Source organism: Mus caroli, chromosome 9 (genome assembly GCF_900094665.2).
Source record: "Mus caroli chromosome 9, CAROLI_EIJ_v1.1, whole genome shotgun sequence".
NCBI classification, from domain to species: Eukaryota; Metazoa; Chordata; class Mammalia; order Rodentia; family Muridae; genus Mus; species Mus caroli.
The window spans coordinates 72,650,023-72,677,337 of NC_034578.1; the positions used below are offsets into that span (position 1 = coordinate 72,650,023).

Genomic DNA, 27,315 nt, shown 5'->3' on the forward strand with positions numbered 1-27,315 from the left:
GGGAACAACTGAAGAATCTTTAAGGGGTGGGTGATACTGGGGACTACTGCTGCCGCTCTTCTTCCTCCAGTGTGTCCTAAACGGTTTCTTTTGTTTTTGTGGGCACAGCAACATACCAAACTTCAGAAAACCAATGAAACAAGAGACAACTCTTTTCTTCTNGGGGTGGGGATGAGGGAAGGATGGATGAACGGGTGTGTGTGTGTGGGGCATCTCTCAAGAGCTAGGGCAGAAGATACCAGTTAACTTTGCACAAGCCTAGCCCTGAAACTGGCACTGGTCTTCAAAGAGGAATGGACTACCAACAATTGCAGGGCAGTCAGAGGCTACCCAGCAGGCCTGAGTACCAAACAGAAAGAATTAGTATACATAGGTCGGTGATAAGAGCACTGGCTTAGTGTGTGACTGAGGTCAGTACCTTGTCAAGGGCGTGCGTGTGTGTTGTGTGTGTGTGTGTTGGGAGGATGTCAGAAGACCTGTACCACCCAGGTGGACAGGGACCTGAAGAAGCTATCTATGTTCAGTGATCTTAAGGTTTCCTGCCACCAAGATTTTGATGTCATTAAGGGGGTACCACTTAGCAAGCAGGCTGCCCAATAAGGAATCTGTAAAGGCAAGCAAAGCTTGGTGGGGGTGTACTGTGGCCAGGGCAGGCTTTGGGCGGACTCTTTCTTGTCTGCACGGTTCTGGGGTCCACATGGGTCCCAGGACTCCTCCTTGGGCCTCTGTCGGCTCACAGGCCTCGGAGCTCTCCCGCTTCCGCAGGGCCTTCTCCGGCAGGACCCGCACACTGCAGCCGGGGCTCAGCGCCTTTATCCCCACCAGCACGCGGACTTCTGGGGCCGTGGAGAAGCCGGCCGCGGAGGGCGGCGCGCGCCATGCAGGTCCCGCAGCTCCCCGCCTCGGCCTCGCGCCTGCCGCCCCCGCGGCACGGCCAGCCGCAGCCCCAGTGAGGAGGAAGAGGCGGAGGAGGAGGCGCCGCCCCCTTGGCGAGCTCGGCGCCCCGGCGGCCTTGGCAGGACCCATGGCGGATCTCTCGCCTGCGCCGGCCCTGCGGGAAGGCGGCCCTCGTGCGCACCGGCCCTCGGCACCCTCCCCTCCGCCGCGCTCTCGCTCCACCTCGGAGCCCGAGGAGGCCGAGCTGTCGCTGAGCCTGGCCCGCACCAAGACCCGCTCGTACGGCAGCACGGCCAGCGTGCGGGCGCCTCTGGGCGCCGGCGTCATCGAGCGCCATGTGGAGCACCGAGTCCGCGCTGGGGACACGCTTCAGGGCATCGCGCTCAAGTACGGAGTCACGGTGAGCAGGGCGCGCCGCCGCGGCCCCGGGCCTGCGGTCCCCGGGCGGGGTCGGGGATGGGAGCGGAGGGTGGGGAGCAGGCCGTGCGTCCCCGCGTCCCCGCGCCGCATCCCAGCGCGCGCTGCCGCAACTGCAATGGGCGCCTAAGCTGCTGCTGCTGCTGCTGCTGCTGCTACTGCGGAGAGGGGCGGCCCGCCAGAGCTCCCCTGACCAGCTAGTGCATGGCCTTCCCAGTGCCCTGCCAGTCTCAGCTCCTATCTGTCGGCGAGAAACACCAAGGAGGCCCGCGTTTTGGGCACTACCCACAGCCACCTTTCCCCGTTTTCCTCCCCGGAGCTCACTACCTATTTACTCAAAGCCACACCGAAACGAATTCTGCGCTGTGTAAACAAGCTGTGATGAGTCAGGATGTACAGTTCTTCCCGTGGATGGTTCTGGTTCAATCGATTCTGCTTCTTTATTTAGAAGTGAAATTACACCCCTGTGCTCACTGGCGACCCTGAACGTGACACCTGTCGCTAAACAGCAGCCAGGAACTGTGGTCTAGGTGAGCTGGAGGGCCGTGTTTTACGAATTTATAAGGGTGTGCGTCTTGGGTATATTGCATTACACCTTGGGGAAGATCACGGAAACCCGAGGGAACAAATTGTTTCATTAAAATTACTTATAATTAACTGTGAGCTGTGTGATGGCCTTTTTACATTGGAGCTCAGTATCCGTTTTCAGTGATCTTTCCTGAAGCTTCGTGGGCATCAGTCAGAAGAAAGATGATCTCGCCTGTATCTTCAGAGTAACCTATTTTGCATATTTAACCAGGTGTTTGTTTACCAGCATGTCTTTCCATCTATCATTTAAGCGTTTTGAGAGCTTGATCAAACCATTTTGAGACCCTTATCCACAGTTCTAAATGTGAACATATACTTACAGCCTGCCTTCATGCATTCACTGGGGGCTGGTTTGGGTCAGAGCCTAGGAAAAACAGAACTGAAAAAAATCTAAGTGTATGAGTGTTTTGCCTGAATTAATGTATGTGCACCTTCTGTGTGCCTGGTGCCCAGAAAGGCCAGAAGAGGGTGTCAGTTACCCTGGTAATGAAGTTACAGATTTTGTAACTCATCATGCATGTTCTGGGAATTGAACCCTGGTTCTCTGAAAGAGCATCCTGTGCTTTTTTTTAATTCTTTTTTTCCCATTTATTTATTTATTTATTTATTTATTTATTTATTTATTTATTATATGTAAGTACACTGTAGCTGTCTTCAGACACTCCAAAAGAGGGCACCAGATCTCGTTACGGATGGTTGTGAGCCTGAGCCACCTCTCCCGCTTCTGTTTGTTTCCGCGTTTTTCTTACTTAATTTGGCTTTCATAAGAAGCCTAAGGGGAGACAGGTGTGGCTCATCTTTCTGCAGATGAGAAGGTAGATAAGTGGTCAGGGTACTTCCAAATATGGTTATTACCAAGACTGGCTTGAGTTGACACAAGGATAAAGGATCTTCTTTGCTCTAAATATTAAACTTCCGGTTTGCATTCTTAGCCAGAGCTTTCGGCATCCTGCTCACTGAAGGAGGAGGGTCACTTTTGTCTGGTTTCTGTGCATCTTAGCTACTAGGCTAGTATGTGTATACTTATGAATCTGTGATATCCAAAAGAGGCCATTTTTCTGTTCTCTCCCATGTGACACATGCTCTTCTGGAATTGCTTGCTTCTGCTAAACGCATACTTAGTGTGATGTAGACTTTTGTTCAAATGCTTTCTAACCTGTGATTTGTCTAAAGCGGATTGTGTTACTTTTAACTTTATTATCCTTCCCTATTAAAGTATAAATCAGATTGTCCTTACTTTTATAAAGGCTTCTGATCTTATTTTATTTTTTAAAAGGTTATTCATTTTATGTGCAGGGGTGTTTTGCCTGCATGTATGTCTGTGTACCACATGTGTGCCTGGTGCCTGTGGAGGTCAGAAGAGGGCAAATCCTTGGGACTGGAGTCAAAGTCTGTTGTGAGCCATCACCCCATGGGTGCTGAAAATAAAAACTTGGTCCAGGGTAGAGCAATCAGTGCGCTTAACTGCTAAAGTGTCTTGCCAGCCCCAACTTCTGATTCTAACGTAAATTCAGATGTAAAGAATTAGGGACTCAATCTCTGGTCACAAATGTGATTTCTCAACTTCAACACTATTCTTAATACATTTTAAAAATTTTTTAGTTTTTTCAAGCCAGGGTCTCATGTAATCCAGGTTGGCCTTGAACTCCCCATGTAGGTAAGGGTGACTTTGAAGTCCAGATCTTTCTGCTTTCACCTGCTGGAGTAAGGTGTGCATTCCGTGTGACATTCTGTTCATACAGATGGGAAGATTCTGTGTTTCAGGAGGCTGTCCTAAGCATTGTAGGGTATTTCACAGTACCCAGCTCTTCCCACCAGACACAAACCCTTCTATTCTCGTCTGCACATGGCTGGATGTTCTTCTAAAGGCAACATCACACCTGTTTTTTGTTTCTTCCTTATTTGTTTTTGGCCTTTCAAGACAGGATTTCTCTTAGCCTTGCCTGTCCTGGAACTCACTTTGTAGACCAGGCTAGCCTCCAACTCACAGAGGTTCACCTGCCTCTGTCTCTGTCTCTGTCTCTGTCTCTGTCTCTGTTTTGTTTTGTTTTGTCTTGAGATAAGGTTTCCCTGTATAATCCCAGTCTGACTTTGAATTTGTAATCCTGCCTCAGCCTCTGGAGTGCTGGTATGCATCGCCATGCCTGCCCGTAAAGGATTATTCTGGCTGCTGCTATGACGATAGACTGTATGGACCAGGACCAAGGGAAACAAGATAGGATGAAGGCTTTGTAGTGATGCAGTGAACTAGAAGAGTAACTAGGATAACAGCAGTAAAGAAGGGAAGATGTGGTGAGACATGGCTGGGGCTGGGTCCTCTGCTGATCCCATCAGCTATGTCTGAACTGTAACCCAGGGGCCACACAGGAACCAGCTGGGAATGTGATGTAGGAATACAGTTATAAACTCACTTGACACATTGTGAATCTGTATTTTGGCAACTTGATTGCAGGGTTCTCACCTAGGAACTTTCTTTTCTTGTGTCCTTCACAATGTAAAAAAGACTGTGTCTGCCTGCTCTGCTTACTTGTTTACTGTTTCCATTGAGTATATCTGACTTAGACATCTGCCTGGAGACCCGGGGGGCCTCTCTATAAGAAGAAGAATTCTGTTCAAGAATTGAGCCAGACTGCCAGGCAGTGGTGGCTAGTGCATGCCTTAATCCCAGCACTTGGGAGGCAGAGGCAGGCGGATCTCTGAGNTCGAGGNCAGCCTGGTCTACAGAGTGAGTTCCAGGACAGCCAGGGCTATACAGAGAAACCCTGTCTCGACCCCCCTGCCCCCCCCCCCCCCCCCAAAAAAAAAAGAATTGAGCCAGGTCGATTGGCCCCAGATCTTTCTCCAGTGAATTGGAAAATATGATATTTCCACAGTGTCCTTTCTTCAGTAACTCACCAATAACTCATTCTCATCCTTTCTTCCTCTACTTGTATTGGACCTGGGTTACTTAAGGCCTATGTTAAACACCAAGGTTACACGATACAATGTCCTCTCTTTCTAGCAGGTCCTTCATGTGTGTGTGAACTCAATCCATAAAACGTCTGGGCGGTAAGGGATTGTAGCCTGTGAAGTGGAGCAGGCTCTAGAAGGGAGGATCCTAGGCTGGGACTGAGTGAGGATGCACAACCTGCTGAAGATATGAAATGCAAGAATTGATTGGAAGCCTATTTCTTTTCTTAAAAACAAAAACAAAAAGAAATTAAAGTGGGGTTGGAGAGATGGCTCAGTGGTTAAGAGCACTTGCTGCTCTTTCAGAGGACCTGGGTTTGGTTCTCAGCACCCACATGACTTACAACCATCTATATCTAAATCTAGGGGATCTGATTCCTTCTTCTGACCTCCTTGGGTACCAGGCACATACATGTAGGCCATACACATGAAATAAATAAGAACATTTTAAAAATGACCCCTTTCCTCAGGTTGGGGATAGCTGTGACATGCACCTCAGGATGTGAGTAGAAGTTAGAGGTCACCTTACAGGAGTCAGTTCTCTCTCTCCACCCTGTGGGGCCCCGAGACCCATTTCAGGTCATCTGACATGGTGGCAAGCGCTTTTGCTGAGCCATTTTCTAGGCCCTCCTTTCTTACTTCTTTTGAGACAAGGTTTCATGTAGCCTTGAAGTCACTGTCTAGCACACACTAGTCTAGGGCTCCTGGTTCTCCAGCCTCCATTTCAGAACTTGGGATTATAGACTCTGCCATTCCCCAGGTAAGGCCAGTTCTGTGTGCCAGCCACAGTTGCTGGTGGGTGCTGTTGGTGCCCTCGCCTCCTCCAGCTGTGAGTCTAACACTCAGTTACACACAGGGTTAGGTTGGAGCATCTCTGCTAGAGTTTGAGGAAGTGGTTCTGGGAAACTGAAACCATTTGGGTCGGGTTGAGAAAACCATTGACTGAAGTTCAAACCTCAGACGTAAACTTGCTGGAATGTCCCTGCAATGTTTATCTCTACTGAGACATTAAGGCCCCTTTAGCTCTGGCTCTTGATTTAACTATTGTTTGATTCCAGCATCCTGGCCTCTCCCTGTTGTATCCAAGCCACTGGGGGAAATTGGTCACAGCTCGAAATTGCCACTTAAGAATAGTTTATTTGGAAACCTTGGAAAAACTAGAGAACAGCACAAAAGCTGCAAATAGGAAGGAGACAGCAAAGGAGACAGATTTGCATAAACTCTGCTTCCTCCCCCCTCTTTCTTTGACACAGTCTAGACTCACTGTGTATCAGAGAAATGCTTATACCGGCTGAGTGCTGGGACAGAGTTCAGGTCTTAGGTCTGCTCTTCCTCTTCCATTTAGCTACTAAGCCGAGTTGCTGCACGCTTCCCCCACATTAAAGACACCTTGCTGGGAGAAAGTGGTCTTCCTGTTGAGGGAGGAAGGGTCCTGGGAGTTAGAGTTAATTCTGTGACTTCTGGGCTGTTCTTAATGGTAACCACTGAGGCTGCTGGGGGTTGTTGATTGTCACAGTGTCACCCAGAGTGAAAGGGATGACAGGGTCATTTGTGATTTCAGGTTTTAGTAGTTTTTATGTGTTCCCACCCCCCTGCCCCCCAACACTGTCGCTGAGGAATAAGTATGGAGCATGGGTTTACCCTGCCTTAAGTGTTATGGTTCAGTGATGTTTAATAAGCTTACAATTGTGACTTCCTTGTCACAGTTCAATTTCAGAAAGTTTCTTTTCCCTGAAGCTACCTTCAGAGCCATTTTACTCACTGTCTCCAGTTCCAGGAGACAGATACTATACCTTCTGACATATGTGTATATGTGTGTGTGTGTGTGTGTATAGTTAAGTTATAATTCTATATTATAATTAAAATAATACACGCACACACACCACACATTTACGTTTTGGGGACATTTCCTGTAAGTGGATTTCACAAATTCTTTTGAGAATGTAAAAAGAGAAAAAGCATCCCATTCCCCATGAGTGCATGGTGATGGAAGGGTCTGGTTACCACTAACACCTGAATGGAATAGGTCACAGAGACATGGTGCATTAAGAGAGCCATTTACTGTTTCCTGTCAAAATAATGGTAGTTGTACATGGATATGAAATTATTCCACAAGCCAATCTAGCTGCCGCTGTGAGATAACATTTGGGGCTAAGTCTTGTGAACTCCCTCCAGTTTAAATTCCTTTTCACAAAATGTATTTACAGGAGAGCCACTTCAGTGACAGCTCCTCTTGTTCTGCCTCCTTCTGCCTGAGGGTTCTTACTTGCCATCTAGAGTCTGTTTCTTAGCGACCAGATGGCAGGCGGGTTTCACTGGGTCAGGCTGCTCCTGCCTGGCTAGAGAGGATGGAGCTGTTCGATTGCTAAACCTCCGACTCCTGAGAAACAGCAAGGCATTCCGAGTTACTCTGAAAGGTTACACTTTCTGTCCTCAGGGTTGAGTGGCTGTCAGGATGAGCAGAGGGCCCATGGAAATGCATTTTCCAGTTTTTCCTTGCGTGGATCATGAGCTGGCCTTTTTTCTTGTGAGGTGAAATTTCCATACCTGTGTTTGGATGGAAATAGAAAGCACTCCTCACAAGATAAAATGTCCTCTGTGTCCTGGATTATCTAGTTACATGGCTTCTGCTGCTTCCTCTGTAACTGGCCTTCTGTTCCTCACCGGCTCCATCAGTCTTTCTTTCAGACGACGTACCCCACAGTTCCTGGGTAGTTGATTTTTGATTTTTGTTTATAAGTTAGTGATCTTTGACTATAATTAGATCACATCTCTTCTTTCCTTTATCCTGCAAGAACTACCATTTTGTTTTGTTTTGTTTTGTTTTTTGTTTGTTTGTTTTTGAGACAGGGTCTCATGTGTCCCAGGCTGGCCTCAAAGTCAACTGTGTTTTCTGGAGCTTCTGTGGGCTTGAACTCCCAGTCCTTTTGCCTTCACCTCCCAAGTGCTGAGATTGCAGATACACGTGTCTTGGGATTACAGTCATGTACTACCATGCCTGACCTGGGATTATAGACATGTGCTACCATACTCATCCTTGGATTAGAGTTATGTGCTACTATGCCGATCCTGGGATTAAACATGTGAGCCACCATTGTTGGAGGATCTTAAGCATACTAACAAAAACTACTAGCTGAACTACATTCTCACCTTCGCATCCCATTCCCACCCTTTTCTGAAGCAAGAGTTTCACCATGTATCCTAGGCTAGCCTCTGCCTTCCTGTGTATGCCGCTCATAGCTAGCCTTGAAGTTGCAGGGGTCTCCCTTCCTTGTCTTCCTAGCATTGAAATTACAGGCTTGTATCTATACCTGTCCAAGGGCTTCTTATAACATTCAAAGTAAACTCTGGCTTCTACACTTGATCTTGGCCACAAGACAGGGAGGCAATAGATTCTGGAAGCTTATTGTCCCCCAGGTTTGCCACAATTTTCCTCCTCTGCCGTGCAGTTGTTGTTCTCTGCGTGGCTGGCGTCCTTCTTTGACACTAGGTAAAGATTTGTTTTTAACTAACAAACAACATAAAAACAACCAAAACGAAACACCAAGCCAAGTGAAAAGTGGGCTTTATTTTCAGTCTGGCCTCAGGCTGCGACCCACACGCCATCCTCCAGGTAGCATCAGTGGCAGGTTACACATGGTAGCAGGGTGACTGGCAGTGGCTCAGCCCTTCTTCCTGCAGGAAAGAGAGCACATTGCCTTGGACATTCCTTCTAGGATGGAAGTGGTGTGTCGTGAAGCCGAGGTGCTGGGGTACTGCAGGGGTGGAGGTGAGCACAAGCTCCCATGCATTCTGGAGTGGTCCCAGTCCGCCTTTGCAAGCTTGTGTACCGAGGGAGATGGGAAGATCTGGACATTCGGGACCCAGAAGTGGGTAGAGTGGGACATACCTCAGTCTACATGGGCAAAGTTTTCACCTTATTTAATTCTCTCAAATCTGAGCCTGCTAACCAGAGAGGTACTTGGGCTATTTAGATTTTAATTTTGTCTCTAAAATGTCCCCACCCATCCATCATGGTCTCTCTTTCTCACCTTTGCCATCTCCCCAGTTCAAGGAACGCTAGGGCTATGTAGTAAAACCCTCTTACAAAACAAAGCAAGGCAGGAGGGATGGGGGCCATTTATTTGACTGTTGTTTCTTTAGACTCTTTGAAGCAGGAATGTGTTTTGTTTTTCTTCTGCACCCAGAATCAATGTAAAGGCTTGAACCAGGCCAGTCAGGGTGTTTCGTTATCTCACTAAACTTTGCATCTTTAACTCACTAGAACGATTTTGCATAAATGAACCACATGGTGCTTGCGGGGTACCAGTCATGGTGCAAGTTCACAGGTTAGTATGGGAAAGTATAGGCACCCACAACAGAGGAGAGTAGCAAGAGATGTACTCTACAGTGCCGTGAGCCAATGAGTGTGAGCCCTCACCGTGGGCTTAGGCCACGTTCTCCTGTCTTCTCAATTGTAAAGAGATCTGGCTTGCAGAGCTGTTGTGAGGGTTGTGGGAGATATGTATGCTCTAGTCTGCATTCACTTCCATTACCCCTCAGTGGGTAGGGTAAGGCCTCCATAGGCTGTGAGGGTTGGAGATAGTAAACCTTTGTCTACCTGCCATTCCCGTGTGCACAACTTCTGGGAACCCCAGAGTGAGTATTCACTCTCTGTACGATAAAAAGTGACACGGTCCTAGTGAAATGTCTCCTATCTCCTGTTCTTGCCCGGCCCTCGGATGCCGATTCTTTAAGGCCCGTCTGAAGTCAGAAGGATCGGAAGCAGATTCTACTTTCTCTAGGAAGCCGCCTCAATAGCTCAGCAGGCTTTGACATTCTGTTTATACACAAGCCTCTACCACCTCCTGGGTCTATTAATTCACCAAGCAGAGTTCCAGAGATAGAGGGATCCCTCAACAAGTAAGATAGACTTATCAGTAGACTTATTTGTTTTGAAAAGCCAGGTAACAGAAATGTCCAGATTAGAAAGAAGTGAGTATAAAGGGGCTGGAGAGATGAATCAGCAGCTAAGAGCTCTGTTCCTCCAGAGGCCTGGGTTTGATTCCCAGCATCCAAGTGGTGGCTAACCACCCCTGTAATGTTAGTTTCACAGGATCTAATGCCCTCTTCTGGCCTCCAAGGGAACTGCATGAATGTGGTACACAGACATGCACACAGGCCAAACAGCCATACTCATAATAAAATAATAAAAATGTATTTTAAATAAAAATAAATAAGGGATACAATTCCACATCCTTGTACACCAGTGATTTAGGACTACTGATGGTAAAAGGTGCCTTGTAGAGGAGATAATATATGTTAGAAGTTGCCTATAGAGGGCAGGGATGTTGCTCAGTTGGTAGAGAACTTGCCTAGTATTCATGAAACTCCACATTTGATCCCCAGGTATGGTGTCACATAATGTCAGCATTAGGGAGGTGGATACAAAGGTCAGAAGTTCAGAGTCATCCTTGGCTACATAGTGACAAGGCCAAACTGTGTGATGTGAGACCCTGTCACAAACAGACAAACACCCAACCTAACCAACAACAAAAAGCCCACAACAAAACAAACAAAATAAACCTGCTTGTATAGCAGGAAATGACTTTCATGCTAATTCTTGAAATAGGAGTTATTTGCAGAGGGAAAGACCCTTGAATGTAGTGAATGCGTTTGTCTTAGGTAGAGTTTTTATCGCTCTCATAAAAGACCATGATCAAAGGTAACTTGCGGTTGAGGAGGGAAGTGATACTACTGGGGTCCGAAGACTGCAAGCATGGATTTGTTCAGAGTGTGTGGCTAGTGCAGAGGGCAGGATGGTGTATTGCAACCTGGAGCTCACGCAAGTTCTATCTCCAAATGCAATGCCCATGATCACCCTGAGCAACAAGATATCTGAGATGAAGAACTGCTCATTTTCTGGATCAAGTCTCTGTCTTAGTCAGGGTTTCTATTGCCTCGACGAAACATCATGACCAAAAAGCAAGTCGGGGAGGAAAGGGTTTATTCAGTGGCTTACACTCCAGATCATAGTTTGTCACTGGAGCAAGTCAGGACAGGAACGCAAGCAGAGCAGGAACCTGGAGGCAGGAGCTGATGCAGAGGCCAGGAAAGGTGCAGCTTATTGGCTTGCTCAGCCTGCTTTCTTATAGAATCAAGGACCTCCAGCCCTGGGATGGCATCACTCACCATGGGCTGAGCCTGCCCCTGTTGATCGCCAATTGAGAAAATGCCTTACAGCTGAATCTCATGGAAGCATTTTTCTCAACTGAGGCTCCTTCCTCTCTGAGGACCCTTGTATCTAGTTGATACACAACACCAGCCAATACAGTCTCCTCAAAAGACTTCCATGATTGTGCTGCAGGACCATGGATGCATGCCAGAGGCGATGCTGAGGTCTGAGCTCCATGCTGCCACCAGAGGCTGAGTCTATGTGCACGATCCATGCTACTGCAGAAAACCATGTGGAAGTCCGTGATCCCTGCTGCCATCAGCTGCTTTGGGCACAGAAGCCTCTTTTGCAGTGGTATCGATGCCCGCAGACTCATAACTGAGAAGGAGAGACATGGAAGGCCTCTGGGACAACCTCTCCCAAACTGCCAGCTAAAGAAACAGTCTAGACAGGAAGCTATTGAAGAGTCCTGACTGATGATGGGGTTGGGGAGAACCTGGGACAGGGGATGGGACTGGACACACAGGGATGGATCAACTCAGTTTTCTTTAAGGGGGTGGCCACTGGGAGTTTGACTATGTTCCAAGTGAGTATATGGGCAACATAAGTTGGACTTATTTTGTTTTGTAGAGGGTGGGGCAAGGGTGGGAGGGTGGGCCAGGGAAGACTGGGAAGTGAGTGACCAAAGTGCATGGTGTGTAATTCCTAAGTAATTAATAAAAATATTATGTTTTTTGGGGGAAGGCAACTTGGGGAGGAAAGTATTTAATTCAGTTTATTGTCTGTCATCAAAGGAGTTCAGGCCAGGAACTTAAGGCCGGAGCTTATGCAGGGGCATGAAGGCGTGCTGCTTACTAGCTTGTTCTCATCACTACCTTAGCTTGCTTTTCTTTCTGTTACCCAGGACTGCCTGCAAAGGGGTGGCACCACCCCTGTGGGATGGGTCCACCTCCATCAGTCAGTCACTAATCAAGTAAATGCACTCCTGGTTTGTCTACAGGCAAATCTACGGAAGCATTTTCTCGATTGAGAGTCCCTCTGTCTAGTGTGTGTCAAGTTGCTGTAACACAAGCCAGCACAGCATTGCACGCAATTGTTCACGAATATGTACTATTCAACGGTTATAATAATTTCAACTCTGGAACATGGTTGTATATAACCCTGCATTTCTTTTTGTGTGTGTGTTTTAGATGGAACAGATCAAAAGGGCCAACAAACTGTTTACCAATGACTGTATATTTCTGAAGAAGACGCTGAGCATCCCAATCCTGTCAGAGAAGCCTTTGCTGTTTAATGGACTTAACTCCATTGATTCTCCGGAAAATGAAACTGTTGACAGCAGCTTTTGTCAAGAAGAGGAGCCTGTAGTGTCTGAGGAAGAACTGCCCCCTCCCAGTCCTCAGGACCCGGACCCCAAGCCTGCGCAACCCGAGGAAGTGTCTGCCAGAGATTTCCTGCAAAGACTTGACTTACAGATTAAACTCTCAACACAGGCAGCCAGGAAACTCAAAGAAGAGAGCAGGTGAAGGTTCCTGATATAGGTGTCAGTGTCTGGACCAATACTCTTAAGATGCCCTTTTTAAAAACCTGTTTTAATTGTAGAAAGTGTATGTGTGTGTGTGTACAGGTGCCTGTGTGTGTGTGGCTGTGTGTGTGCATGGGAGTGTGATGGCCAGAGGTCAGCGATGGGTGCTTTTCTTCAGGATCCTGTACACCTTGTTTTTTTGAGACTGAGTCTCCTGGGATTGCTAAGTAGGTCTGGTTGGGTGTCTAGGGATCCCCCTAGACTTGGCCTTACCAGCACTGGGATTATTATGAATTTGTTCCTGTGATTGGCTTTTTGTCGGTTCTGGGGCTTGAGCTCAGGTCCCCATGACAGTGTAAGTACTTTATGGGCAGCCATCTCCTCAGCCCTAGGAAGGCTTCTTTGTTAACATGAAATCTAAACAGAGTTGCTTCACGATACACAAGGCTTTTCCTGTTGTCTGGTCTGTCTCTGTTATTTAGCATAAAGGGTTTGCTTCTCTGCCTAGTGTTACTGTCCAGCTAGTAGTGTGAGGTAGCTGCTGGAACTAGAACGGCTCATGCCATCTTCAAGGAGAAGACATAAAATACAGATACTTGCAACACTGTTTGTTACTGGGTAACTCTTTGTTACCCAGAATTCCCTTATGTTAAGATTCTTCGTGAGCCCTTTAACTTTGACACTAGGGTAAACCTTTCTCTCTATGTATAAGTGTGTCCTTCTTCCTATTTGATTTCATGAAGGGACACAAACCCCTGTTTCCCTTTTATCTTGTTTGCTATTTTTTTGTGAATAGAATTGATGCCAAGGCTCAACCACTGTCTTTTTTTTTTTTAATGGTTAATATATTGATTTCTTAGTCTTCATTTTTAAATTTCTATTTTATAATATATACCATTTGTTCTATGGACCTCAAATCCTTTTAACTTTTATTTATTCATTTATTTTGAGTCAGTGTCTCACTGTAGTTCAGCTGGCTTCAAAGTCTTATCATTCCTCTGCTTCAGCCTCCCATCTGGCATATATAATTTAATAATAAATATAATTTAATAGAATAATAAATAATAGAATAAAAATATAATTTATTGTATCTTTAATATATTTAAATATTATGTAAGCAGATGCTACTTCTTATCTGGTAACTGAGAGCCCCATAGACGGAAGCTACACCTGAACATGTGTGCCTGTTCACCTGGCTTCCAGGCACATTTAGTGTTCTGTTGTATTGTTTTGCTCTTTTTTGGCACGTGGCTAATAAGTTATATGTGTCTGTTTCTGACTACAGTTGTAAACACTGTTTCTCTTTTTCAGGGATGAAGAGAGTCCCTATGCTGCCTCTCTTTATCATAGTTAGTGACTGGCCAGCGGACTGATCCAGATCACAGAATGGCTGGACCCTAAAGAACCCGCCGGCTCTGGTTCAGAGGCAGCGCTGCCCCTGGACTCCCGTAGCGCACCTTCGAGCCGCAGTTAAGTAGGCTCTACTGTAGCTTGCCTGAAGTGATCAGCTCCTGGCTTTCTATAGTTAAGTCTTATTACGGCATGATAGCAAAACTGTATTTATTCTAACGCCTTTCACTTTTGTAGATGGTGGTAGTTTTAGACCGGCTTTTGTAGATACAGAAAGCATCAGAGACTCTATATATTTAAGCCAAAAGCTATGTTTATTTCCTGATGAGATCCTAAATGTGTGGAAGCCATGATGACTGCGGAGTGATAATGCATTTGCTGTGTGTTTATAACTCAAGTGCTATAGTATATATTTCAATCTCACACATTCTGTACTAATGCAAAGAACCATTTTGTCTGCTATTTTGTAAAAGTAAACTACAGATGTCTGGATGAGAAAATAAACTATGTTTTCACACAGGAGCCTTCATTTCTCTTATTCAAAATGGGCAAGTAAGATTGCTTTAGTTTGATGTGGTTTTTGTTCAGAAGACGCGGAGTCCTGGAGTGCAGGCTGACCTTGGACTCACTGTGTATCTGAGAACAACCTTGAACTCCCGATCCACTCCTCTCTACTTTCCAAGTGCTGGGTTTCCAGAAGAGTCAATGAAACCACACCAGCCCCAGACAGGCAGAATTCTGTTGACATTGTATCTCTGTGTGCTTATTAACAGTGTATCCTTGCCGTGCCCGTTGAATTAAAAGTTAGGCTTTTGTCTCATCTAATTCATCTCGCCATTTATTATGTCCATGAATGACAGCAGCAAACCTTAAGTAACATACCAATGGCAGTTGATATAGTTTTAGTCTTGACATCTACTCACTTACTGGGTTAAATACCTTTAACCAGGTCATAGAAGTCTTTAGGCTTCCACAGGAGTTTCCCTTGATTACCTCTCCTCACCATCCCCAGAGTCTGATACCTGTGGAGTAAATGGAGTGTGTTTCTCTGTTTTCATTGCCCTCCTCCTTCTTCTCTATTACTTTCTTCCTCGCTGTTTGCCCCTGTACTCATGAGGAGCAGGAGCCCACGGGTGTTAGTGTAGCAGAGCCTGTGGTACCAGAACATCATTGTCTTAGCTACTCTTCACTTGCTGTGCTAAGGTATCATGGCCAAGCCTACTTAGAGAGAGAGAGAAAAAAAAAAGAGCTTATTTAGGGCTTACAGTGTGAGTTGGTGAACCCATGACCATTATGATGGGGAACACGGCCCACATGGTTCTGAACCAGTGCTGAGAGGCCACCTGTGATCCACGAACACAAGGCAGAGAGCACACACTGGGAAAGGCGTGGGTTTCTGTAACCTCAGAGCCCTCCCCCAGTGGGCTTTCCTCCTCCATCCTTTCTAATCCTTCCCAAAGAGTTCTACCATCTGGTGACCACTTGCTCAAATATATATATAAGCCTCTGGAGGTGTGTGTGTGTGGGGATGCTCATTCAAACCACCACAATCATAGACCCAGCCTTGAGGGGACCCACAGGCACCATGATGGGAAGTGGAAGCTCACCTTGTCTTGCTGGTTTGTTTGTTTCTCACTTAGTATAATCCTTTATGTCACCTTGTTTCTCCTTGAATCCTTGAAACAGGGTGTTCTCTCTCTCTCTCTCTCTCTCTCTCTCTGCATGTGTGTATGTGCGCTTACATATGCTCATGTGGAGTCCAGAGGTTGAACATTTTCCTCCATCTCTTTGCACTTTATTTATTAACTCAAGAGTCTCTCCGCTCCCCGGCCCCTCTGTGTGAGCATATGTGTGCTTGCATAGGCTCAGGTGGAGTCCAGAGGTTGACATCTTCCTTTATCTCTTTCCATTTTATTTATCCACTCAGCATCTCTCCCTGAACCTGGAACTCACCAATTCCACCTAGTCTAGCCAGCCAGTTTGTCCCAGGGACCCCCTGCTTCTGCCTCACGAGTGCTGGGATTACAGGTGGGCAGCATGCCCTGCTTGGGTTTTATGTGGATTTTGGGGATCTGAACTTGGTCCTCAAACTTGGCTTAGAAAGAGATTGATCTACCGAGCCACGTTCCCAGCTCTCATGCTCCCTGACCTCAGTTCCCCACGCTTGCACATGAGGCCATCTCCCCAGCTCAGAATGGGGTGTTCTCCAGACAGTTCGTTGTTTCTGTTTTTGTTGTCATGTGAGCTGTGGAGGTTTAATTGGAAAAGGAGAAAACAAAAAGGAAAACGGGAGAGGACCAAGCAAGCTTCTGTGGGCTATAGGAATAATAAAAAAATACAGTTATGCTCAACAGAAAATGATTTAATTTGGCAAAGATGGATGATATCAGAGGAGCTCAAAATTTAAATTATGACCACAGGCTCAAATATATTTCTTAATTCCTTGTCAGCAATTTCTAGCTAAAATATCATCTTCAAATATTCAGCAATTTTGTAGCCATAGTTTAACTGTTCTGGACTAGAGGAATTTGTTTTGACAGGGTTTTTGTTCTATATCCCTGGCTCGAAGGGACTCTGGCCAGCCTGAGCATGGCAAACATGGCTCTGGCAGGCCTTGCCCTTCTCCCCCATCCCTTCTGTCTTGCTAAAAACTATTAGATTACAGTCTTAAAGCTAGCCACCAAGGTCCATCCATTCCCTTATTTGGCTACTCCCTCCTCCTGACGCTGACTACCAAGGTCTAGCTATCGAAGTATTGAAGTTCCACAGTCAAACGTCCCTTTTGGCTCACCTAATTAACCTGTCCAATCAAAATTAAATAGGACATTCTAACACTGGTTTCTCTCTTTACTGTCACAAACTGTCATTTTCCTACATGCTACATCTGTCTCCTCTATTCAGAAGCAGCCCCATGTGTGTGTGTGTGTGTGTGTGTGTGTGTGTGTGTCCCCGTCCTGACAAATATCTCTTTCCCCTCTACCTTCTTCCTCTCCCCTTCTCCCTCATCCTCTATCTTGCTTGTCTTTGTCTCTTGCTTCCTGCACTTTGTCCCTCTGGAGCAATTAAATCTCCTTTGTGCTTGGACTTGGTCTAGGGGTGTCTTGAGCCAAAACTGGTCTCTTCAAGGTTGGCTTAGAACTTGCCATGTAGCCCTGCTTGGCCTCAAATGCACACTAATCCTGCCTCAGCCTTCTGAGTTATGCCACACTAGGCCAGGCTGCCTGGAACTGGAAGTTTCTATGTACTCCAGGCAGCCTCTGGATTGGAATCCTCCTGCCTCACTCTGTCAGAGTGGGGGTCTCGGGCTTTCTTTTTTGTTCACTTCTGTTTGCTTTCTTTGGTGACAGGGGCTTGCTGTGTAGCCCAATTTTATCTCAAAGTTGAATCCCCCCTGCATCTGCCTCATGGCTAGAGTTCTGAGGTATCTTGGCACAGACTTACCACAGAGAGCACCTAGATGGTCAGACCTGCTTCTGCCACCGTTTCACCACTTCTTGACCTCATGAACTTGAGCTCATCCAGTGTTCCTGATCCCTCTGTGAAAGGATGCTCTTGTTTGTAAAATAGAATCAAGCATGCTCCTTCTGTCTTGGTTACCAAGAGATACTAAAGAAGGCTACAATAAAATAAAGAAATTTCTTAAAAAAAAATCCCACATAGATACTTAGGTATGCTTTTAAAAAGTGTTTGGCTAAGATGATACAGCCCTAACCAGTTTTTTTTTGTCTGACGTCCAAAAAGCCTCTGTGACGCAGTTAAAGCAGAGTCAGTCAAGCTAGCACAGTTGATTCATTAAACAGTTTGGGTCATTGTGCTTTGGTAAATACAGTTTGGGCAAAGGTGTTTTGAACTCTCTCAAAGGTGTTTCTCCACACTCACCTGTGGCTGGGTCCTGGCTTCTCTAGAACATGTGGAGAGATTAGTTTGTGTGTCCAGTCTGTTTTGTGTTTTGCTTGTCTCTGACCTCTCCAGGAAGAACTGTCTTCTAACTATGAAAACCCAGCGTTACTGGGAGTATGAGAGAGGCTCTAGGGCAGTGTAGGCATCACCAGGTCACCAGAGGGAAGGACAGCCAAATTACAAAGCTTGTTGTGTTTATGGTTCCAGGTGAGCATATATAACATATTTATGCAATTAATTGAGTAATGTATTTCAATGCTACCTTTAACTTGGGAGCACCTACATCCTAAGAGCACCACTGGGCTCTGTTTTCAGGCTTGTGTTTGTGGTGGCAGTGGTGGTGGCAGCAGCAGCAGCAGCAGCAAACAGACAAGTTGCAGGAATCTAAAGTTCATAGCCTTTTCTTTCTGGTAATTTTTAGCTTCTGTCATGCTGCCTGGTCCTTTGCTTTCTGGCAAGATAACATGGCTAAGTCAAATCCAGTTTAGATAACTGGAGTCTAGCATAAACTTTGACCTTGTTTTCGAACAGTGTGTGAACTCATTTGGCTTAACTATATGAATATTTCTCTTTATTGAGTGAACAATAGATGTCTGAAAACTCAAAAAAATAAAAAAAGGGGGGGGATATAAGTAGGGAGTAAATTGTTGATAATTTGTGCATGTATGTGTGTATGTGTGTCTGTTTCTGTGTATTTGTGGGTGGGTGTGTATGGGTGTATATGTATCTCTGTGTGTTTATCTCGTCTGTGTAAGTGCATGTGTTTGTGTGCGTGCATGTGTATGTGTGTCTGCTTATATATGTGTGTCTGTGTATCTATGTGTAAGTATGGGTGTGTGTATGGTGTATGTGTGTTTGTGCATGTACATATCTCTGAGTTTTGTATATCTATGTGTAAGTGTATGCCTGTGTTTCTGTGGATTTGTGGGTATGTGTGTATGGGTGTATGTGTGTTTATGTGTATGTGTATCTGTGTGTGCCTATGTTTGTGTGTTTGTGTCTGTCTGTCTGTTGTAGAGGAATTTTAATCCAGCAACTTGGCTGCTCTGGCAAGTGATTACATCCAAAGATATGACATGGCTGGAATGCAGACATGCCCTGGATTACAGTATGATCTGGCTGGGCACCTTTAATCTCTAACAGTGAAGGTAAGGTTAGTTTGTAGAAGGAAGCAGCCATGTTTGAAAGTGACATCAAATTGAGGGGTCTACAAAGTGAGGAATCAGAAAAAGATTTGATAGAATGAGTCAGAGATAGGAAATTCCACACTCACAGGATGAAGGAAGAGAAGCTACTTAAGAGCAGCAAGAGAGGGAGGAAAAAAGGGGTGGTGTAGTGTGTATGCGTATGTGTGTATTTTACTGGGACAGTTTTACAGAGACAGGTTACAGAGTGAATAACTAGACACAAGTGAAGACAGAAGAAGCCAGAGAATGAGAAGGAGCCAGAAGATTAGAACAGATTGCCAAAGTTAGTATGAAGCCAGGCAGAGCAATTGAGTCAGAAGCCAAGAGAAGCCAAATTGAGTCAGTCATCTTGGAAGATTAGATTTTTACAAAGGCTAGAAGTTTGCAGGCTTAGGCTTAGAGATAGTTAGAACAGAGAAGGAAGCACTCTGGGTTCTGCCCCAGCCACATATTCACACTGCCTGGGTTTGGCTCTCATCTCATCACTTCATCTGAGGAAATGAAAGTGACATTTACTCTGTGTCTGTCTGTGTGAGTGTGTATATGAGTATGTGTGTGTATGTGAGTGTGTGAGTGTATGTATGTGTGTGTGCATGTGTATGTCTGTGTTCATGTGTATGTGTGTGTGAGTGTATGTGTTTTTGTGTGTGTGAGTGTGTTTGTGTGTGTGTGTACACCTGATCCCAAGGATTAAATCCAGGTGTATTATGCCAGCATTTTGCCACTGCTATACTCCCAGGCTAAACTCAGTGACTCTTATACCCCTTTCAACCTCTTTTTTTTTTTTTTTTTTTTTTTTGTGACATTGGGTCTTACAGGGTGGGGAAAGGGAGGGGAGAAAGTGGTATGTATAATTCTATTTCAATTAAAATCTTATTTAAAAAGCAGCTGTTTCTCAGAGCGTCAAGGATATGAAGAGACGTGGGTTTATTTCCGTGCCCAACAGAGATCTACTAGTGGAAACAATATCATATGACAAACATCCAATGAGGTGCTCAGGTGTCTAGCATGCCGAAACAGGGCCTCTCAGATCTTCAGGGGGCATAAGACAGTGGGAAGTAGGTTCAGATTTATGTTCAACCCATTAGAGTCATTTCCAGAGCAGCACATCTCTAATTACAAAATGTAAATCCAAGAGGAAATAAGGATTCTATATAGAAAAACCTTGGCTTCTCTACAGCTTTGCTTTTCATAAGGTATTTATGGCAAGAGAGCTCTATTTTACTCATTTCTAAGGGATTAACTACTATAAATTCAGCACATCCTAATACTCCTGGGCTGGTAACTCTTTAACTGCCGAATTAGTTTGTAAGCTATATTGTTTTTGCTGGAACAACAGGAAGGCTCAAGCTGCCTGCCATTTTCACAGGCTGCTGTAGATGCGTTTGATGGCGTTGGCTTCTTCCTTATCGAGGATGCCCTTCTCCACATAAGCGTCAGCTTGTTGGTTGATAAAGTCCCTCATCTTTGAAAGGTCGTAATCTAGAAAATATCATTAGAGTATTGTGAGCAAAGATCAAGAAAAGAAAAATCCCATCACAATGTTTATCATTGAGAGACATTTTATGTAGTAAGAGGTTACATTGAAGGACAGGAAGTTCTTCTGGGTTTGGGCCATACTGTGCTATTTAAAGTGTTTCTGGGTACTGTATTATCTCCCCACCACAACCCTAGGGAATGTATCCTCGCATGTGACCAACAGAGGAAAAAAAGTTCATAGATCAGGACTTAGCAAATTTTAGTGTATGTGCAGCCCCTGAGGCTCCTGGAGAGTTGTTCACACTCAGGAGTTGTTGCTGCTGAGTTAGGAATGGTCAATGTCTTAGGGTTTCCATGGCTGTGAAGAGACACCATGACCAAAGCAACTCTTATAAAGGGTAACATTTAATTGGGGCTGGCTTACAGGTTCAGAGGTTCAGTCCATTATCATCATGGCAGGAAGCATGGCAGCATGCAGGCAGATATGGTACTGGAAGAGCTGGGAATTCTACATCTTGATCAGAAGGCAACCAGGAAAGATACTGCCTCCCACAGGGGGCAGAGCTTAAGCACTAGGGACCCTCAAAGCCTGACCTCCAGTGACACACTTCCTCCAATAAGACCGCACCTACTCCAACAAGGCCACACCTCCAATAGTGCAACTCCCTAGGAACCTAGGGGGGGGGGTCATTTTCATTCAAACCATCACAGACACAGGGCCTAGTCTGTGATTTAATTTTTCAAAAGCACACCTCTTTTTTCTTTTTTCTTTAGAACTTTCTAGATCTCAGCACCCAGGAGGAGAAGTTCGATGTCATCTTCTACTATTTAGTAAGTTCAAGGCCAGCTTTGGCTACTTGAGGCCCTGTTTTGAAAAACAAAAACCAAGAGCTGTGTGGTTTAAATGCCCACCAGAAGCTCATGTATTTCAGCACTTGATCCCCGGTTGGTGGTGCTTAGATCATTAAACCCTTAGGAGAAGTAGCCTCGCTAGAGGGAGTGTATCACTGGGGTGGGTTTTCAGTGTTGATCGCCTTGCCTTACTTGAGCTCCTTATTCATTTTCTGTTTTCTACGTGTACTGGCTGGTTTTGTGTGTCAACTTGACACAAACTGGAGCTATCACAGAGAAAGGAGCCTCTCAATTAGTGATCAAGAGTGGGAGGGCCCATTGTGGGTGATGCTATCCCTGGGCTGGTAGTCTTGGGTTCTATAAGAAAGCAAACTGAGCAAGCCAGGGGAAGCAAGTCAGTAAAGAACATCCCTCCATGACTTCTGCATCAGCTCCTGCTTCCTGACCTGCTTGAGTTCCAGTCCTGACTTCCTTTGGTGATGAACAGCAATGTGGAAGTGTAAGCTGAATAAACCCTTTCCTCCCCAACTTGCTTCTTGGTCATGATGTTTGTGCAGGAATACAAACCCTGACTAAGACACTATGAGTGGATAAAATGTGATTAACCAGCTTCCTGCTTTAGCTGTCTGCTACCATGCATCTCTTGACATTACAGACTCTTCCTCTGGGGCTGTAAGCCTAAATTAGCTCCTTCTGTAAGTTGCTTTTGGTGGCGGTATTTTAACCCAGCAACAGAAAAGTCAACAACACAGTTACATCAGATCTTTCCATCCTCCTTACCACATCACACAGAGTTTTCTTTTCTTGGGTTTTAGAATGAGATTTAGGTCAACCAGGCCCCTCCCTCACAAACAGGGAAGCAGCAGAGGCTAAAGGTCTGAACTATAGTAAGTCTTCCTGTTTACACAGCTGCAGCCGTGGCATGACCGAAGCACCTAGACCTCCATAGGCACTGAGAGGCACCCACCCCATGCACGCCAAGCAGAACATATATGGAAGCTGAGGAGGCAGAGCTCACTACCACACGGTGCCCTTACTTCTTGGAGGCAGAGGAAAGCACCAGAGACAATACACTCTTTGTGATGATTTCTTCCAGGCCCTTCCCTCTGCAAATACCAGGGTTCCAGGCTTCACTGGGTGGGTCACCCTGGAACGGGACAGGATGGGAATAGCAAAGTGCTGGGCTAGGACCAGAAGTCTGATACAAACGTGATGCGATGCAGCAAACCTGTCTGCAATTTGCACTTGCTTTGGAATGCAGTTTGGTACGTGATGAATTTCTCTGATATGAAAAGAAACATTTTACTTTTAGAGTCTCCACAGTCCTTGGTGACTTTAGTGGCACATCAAAAGATGCATTTTTAAGCAGTGAGAGATTTGATGAAGTATTGCTCATGTAAAGTTTTCGTATGTATATATGTATATTCATGTTTGTATGTGTGTGTGTGGAGTGTGCATATGTGTATGCATGTTTGCACATGTGTGTGGAGTGCATATGTGTATGCATGCTTGCATGTGTGTGTGGAGTGTACATACATGTATGTATGTGGAAGTCAGAGGCTGATGTTGGCTGTTTTGTTTGTTTTTCCTTGCTGTCTTCATTTAGAATGAGCATTTCCTTTGGTCCACACCTTTGTTAATTCACTTATCTGTGTTGTGGTACAAGTGATTAAACCCATGCCTGTCTGCTTACCAGGAAGCTATATCCCAATGTCCCTAGCTGTTTTTTGTTGGTTTGTCTGTTTTGAGACAGGGTCACAAACCGTGGCCAGGACTAGTCTTGAACTCACTATGTAGCCTAGTCTGACCTAGAACTCATGGTGGTCCTCCTGCCTCCTACTCCCAAGTGTTGGCTGGGATATAAGCTCTCATAGCAGGCACAGTGCATCATCTGACTACATCAAGAGGTCCCATGGAGTGACTGGTCGGTGCTAGGTTTGAGTTTGTTCTGCAGTCTGTGATGTTGCATGATGACAACACCCCCTAATAGCACATTTCTCTGAACATATACAGACTGGCTTACGAGCACTTGGAAGCCCACTGTGATCTAAATGACTGCAAAGCTTGAGAGGCACTGCTCAGCATCTGCACTGGCTGAACACCCCCTGGGCATCCCCCCAACTGCTCCCTCTCCTCACAGCCCGAGGGCTTCTCCTCCCTCTTCATTTCTTCTGCTTGCTGGTATTTCAGTCTCGTCTTTTCTGCTTCAGATCTTGGCCTCTTCTTGCTCTCCAGGGCCTGATTTTTCAGTCTGTAGCCACACTACTTTTCTTTTGAGAACAAATTAGCTTTTAATTTAGGTTCCTGTTGCTAAAACTGTCTTCTTCCATTTTGGAGTGTACAAGCCTTCTCCTGGCCTATACCTGTCAGCTTCCCCTCCCCACAGGCATGCAGGGTCCTGGAGAAATACACAGATCTAGTTCTGGGAACACAATAGCCTCCTGCCCACTCATTTATTGTACCTATTGCTTCTCCCCACCTCTTTCCAGGAGTTTCTTCCTCCCTGCAGCCCTACCCCCAACCATCTCTGCTGCCAGGATGACCCACTCTATCCTCTTGGCCCTTCAGTGCTTCTATGCGTAATACTGAGGACATATACTGAGCAAAGCCATGATATCAGGGCCCCATGACACATGGGATGCTGCCTTTGTGTGTGTAGGGGGTGATGGTGGTGGGTGTTACATCTTCTTCCTTTTCATCTTTGAAACTCTGAATAGGGTCTGGGTCTTAATAAGTGAGGGACTTTCCTCTGTGACCAGAGAATATAACCTAGCATGTACTCACAAAATATCTGTTTAAAATACTCTAAGAGTCAGGTGAGGTATCTCATACCTATAATTCTAGCACTGAGGAAACCGAGGTAGGAGGATTGCTGTGGTTTTGACAACAGCCTGCTATATAAAGCAAGACCCTATCTCAAAATAAACAAACAAAACCAAATAACAACAACAAACTGAAGGACTTGGGTGTAGAGGTAAGATAGGATAGACAAAGTATCAAAATCTGATCTCTATCAAGATGGGTGCTGGAAACACGGGGCTGTTACATTGTTCACTTTACCTTTATTTGACATTTATTTTGATAATAAAATAGAAAATGCTCTGAAAAGCTGATTTGAATAGAAAGAAGTGAAGTTTCATATCTCAACACAATAAAAACTATACAGACAAAATTGATAGTCAACCTTATATTAAACAGAGAAAACCTGAAAAACATTTCTTCTAACATCTAAAATGAGATAGGGTGAATACTCTATGTACTTTTATTCAATATAGTTTTTTTTTTATAATCACAGAACAATAAAGCAAGATAAAGAAAAGCAACAAAAGCCAGAAAAGATAGAAGTGAAATTATCCCTATTTCAGAGGACACCATAAACACCGTACCATTACTGTTAGATCTGATAAACATTCCAGCAAAGTGGTAGGATGCAAACTCACAATGCACAAAGCAGTAGCCTGTCTATAACATAACAGCCTTACTGAGAAGGAGACTAGGAAAGTAGCCTGTCTATAACATAACAGCCTTACTGAGAAGGAGACTAGGAAAGTATCCCATTCATAATAGCCTCAAAAGACCAACCAACTAAAGAAGCTACCAAGGGAGGCATGCTGACACACACCTTCCATCCCAGCATGAGAGGGGCAGAGCAAGCAGCTTTCTGTAAGTTCAAGGACAGCCTGGTCTACATAGTGGGGTATGTCAGTCAGGGATATTTTGATACTTTGTCTAAACAAACATACAAACAAACACCCTAAAGACAATAACAAAAGAAACAGACAGAAGTCCCACTTAGGAGTAAACCTAAACAGCCTAAGTCACCAAGGAAGTGATAGAAACCAGAAGATGGGAAGGCGTCTCCTGTTCATGGACTAGAAGAATTGGTACGGTGAACATGGCTATGCTACCAAAGGCAGTGTACAGAGTCAATGTAATCCCACCAGATTCCAGTGACAGTCTTCACAGAACTAGAGGAAAATCTTAAATCTCACACGGAAACTCAAAAGCCCCCGAAAAACAAGCAGAGAGACTAATGCTGGAAATATAATACCTGACCTATTATATTATAGAGCCATAATGGCAAACATGGTGTGGTGTCAATACAAAGAGAGAGATGGAGACAAATAGAATAGAATACAAAGCCCAGATATAACTGCTACAGCTCCAGCCAAGTTTTTGATAAAGGCATTCAAAACATACATGGTGGAGAAGATAACCCGTTTCAACAAATGGTGCTGAAAAAAAAAAAAAACAACAACTGGATTTCCACAGAGGAATGAAACTATTTGTACACTTCTAACCTTGCACAAATATCAATTCAAAATGATCAAAGATCTTTTGACAGATCTTCTACTACAACTACTTTAGGTGTATGGATGTTTTGCCGGCTTGTAGGTCTGTATCACTGGAGGCCATTGGATCACTTAGAGTGGAGTTACAGATAGTTGAGAGCTGGCATGGGGATGCTGGGAATTGGACCTGGGACTTAAAAGAAGTGCTTTTAAGTACTGAGTCATTTCTCTAGTCCCCAGATCAAAGACCTTAATATAAAAGCTAAACCATTGCAACTGCCAGGGAAAAACAGCGAGAGCATTTCCAGATACAGGCGTATGCAAGAACTTTCTGGAAAGAATTCCAATGCTACAAGAAACTCCTCCCGGACATGACAGGGGGATCACGTGGAATTCTATAAAGTGATCACTAGGGTGCAGAGACACACAGGATGGGAGGAAGTCTTTGTCAACTATACATCAGATGGGAAGTTAATACCTAGACTATAGAAGGAGCTACAAAAGTTGAATGTCAAAAATCTAAATCTGGGAGATGGATCAGTTGGTAAAGTGCTGGCTAAGCAGGCATGAGGACCTGAGTTTAGAGCTCACACACCTGATTGAAGCACATCTGTGATCCCAGCATTGGGGAGGTGAGTGGGGTTCTGTTTTGTTTTGTTTTGTTTTGTTTTGTTTTGTTTTGTTTTGTTTTGTTTTGTTTTGAGACAGGGTCTCACCATGTGGATCTAAGTGTCTTGGAACTAACTATAAAGATCAGGCTGACCTCAAACACAGAGATTCACCCATCTTGCCTCCCGAGTGCTGAGATTAAAATTGTGTGCCTTCAGACCTGGCTGAGATAGACAGCTTCTTGAAGCTCACGGGTCAACCAGTCTTGCCAACTGGCTAGGTTCAGGGTCAGTGAGAGACTCTCTCTCAGTGAGATGGCTCAGCAGGTAAAGGTGCTTGCTGTCAAGCTTGGCTACTTGATCCCCAGGACTTCACAGTGGCAGGAGGGAACTGACTCCTACAAGCTGTCCTCTGACCATGGTAGGCATGTAGACTCCCTTAAGTTTATTAAAAAAAAAAAAAAAGTGGAAAGCAATTGAAGGAGATACTTGATGCTACCTCTGGCCTCCCACACATACACGTGTGTAAATCCACCCACACAAGTCAAAATCATTCTGTCGATAAATGGGCAAACGGGCTGAACAGTCAGTTTTTCTTTTTTGCTTGCTTGTTTGCTTTTTTTGAGACAGAGTTTCACTATTTAACTCTGGTTGTCCTGGAACCCACTACTTAGACCAGGCTGGCTTCAAACACCCAGAGATCCAAACAGGCAATTCTTAAAAGAAGGAACACAAATGGCTAATGACTACTTGACAATATGTTTTACATCTTTAGCCATCTCTCCCCGGTCAGAGTGTCTAACAATGAAAAGAAACAGAAAACGTTTGAGGATGTCAGGGAAGAAGTTATGCATTGCTGAGGGAAACATAAACCTTTGTGTCACCATGGAAACCAGTGTGGTGCTTTCTCAGAAGCCTGCAAATAATGTCCGTTGACTATAAATCCAACAGTGATATGGATGGGTCATGTGGTGGTCCTAAGTCCTGCCACAGGGATATGTGTACATCCATGTTTATTATTGTACCACGTGTAATCAGTCTAGGTGCCCATTAACAAATGAGTGGGTAAAAATGTGGTTCACATGCATGATGACATTTTATTCAGCCATAAAGAAAA

General features: G+C 45.0%; 2 protein-coding genes across 4 annotated transcripts in view; one reads left to right on the forward strand and one right to left on the reverse strand.

Moving 5' to 3' along the window:
* Nucleotides 1-958: 958 nt before the first annotated feature.
* Nucleotides 959-14,402, forward strand: Lysmd2 (LysM domain containing 2). 2 transcript variants are annotated; one of them, XM_021172634.2, is made up of 4 exons: nt 1,212-1,297; nt 1,763-1,844; nt 12,196-12,527; nt 13,842-14,402. In XM_021172634.2, the coding sequence occupies exons 3-4, from the start codon at nt 12,196-12,198 to the stop codon at nt 13,882-13,884; spliced, it is 375 nt and encodes a 124-aa protein (XP_021028293.1). In that variant the 5' UTR covers nt 1,212-1,297; nt 1,763-1,844; the 3' UTR covers nt 13,885-14,402. The 2 variants fall into 2 exon arrangements, with proteins under 2 accessions (XP_021028291.1, XP_021028293.1); XM_021172632.2 differs by lacking the exon at nt 1,763-1,844 and having other exon boundaries at nt 959-1,297.
* A 5,468-nt stretch (nt 14,403-19,870) lies between these two features.
* Scg3 (secretogranin III) overlaps nt 19,871-27,315 on the reverse strand; it is a 40,441-nt gene continuing 32,996 nt past the window's right edge. For both annotated transcript variants that reach the window (XM_021172675.1, XM_021172674.2), the window contains exon 12: nt 19,871-20,449. In XM_021172675.1, the coding sequence (XP_021028334.1) occupies nt 20,331-20,449 (119 nt within the window). In that variant the 3' untranslated portion in view covers nt 19,871-20,330. The remainder of the gene's footprint in view (nt 20,450-27,315) is intronic.

Bases quoted from the DNA above. Each gene is read 5' to 3' on its own strand.
- Lysmd2 (XM_021172632.2), top strand. From the start codon at position 1,025: ATGGCGGATCTCTCGCCTGCGCCGGCCCTGCGGGAAGGCGGCCCTCGT. The intron at 1,298-12,195 runs GTGAGCAGGGCG...TGTGTGTTTTAG, and splicing joins CGCTCAAGTACGGAGTCACG to ATGGAACAGATCAAAAGGGC. The intron at 12,528-13,841 runs GTGAAGGTTCCT...TCTCTTTTTCAG, and splicing joins AAACTCAAAGAAGAGAGCAG to GGATGAAGAGAGTCCCTATG.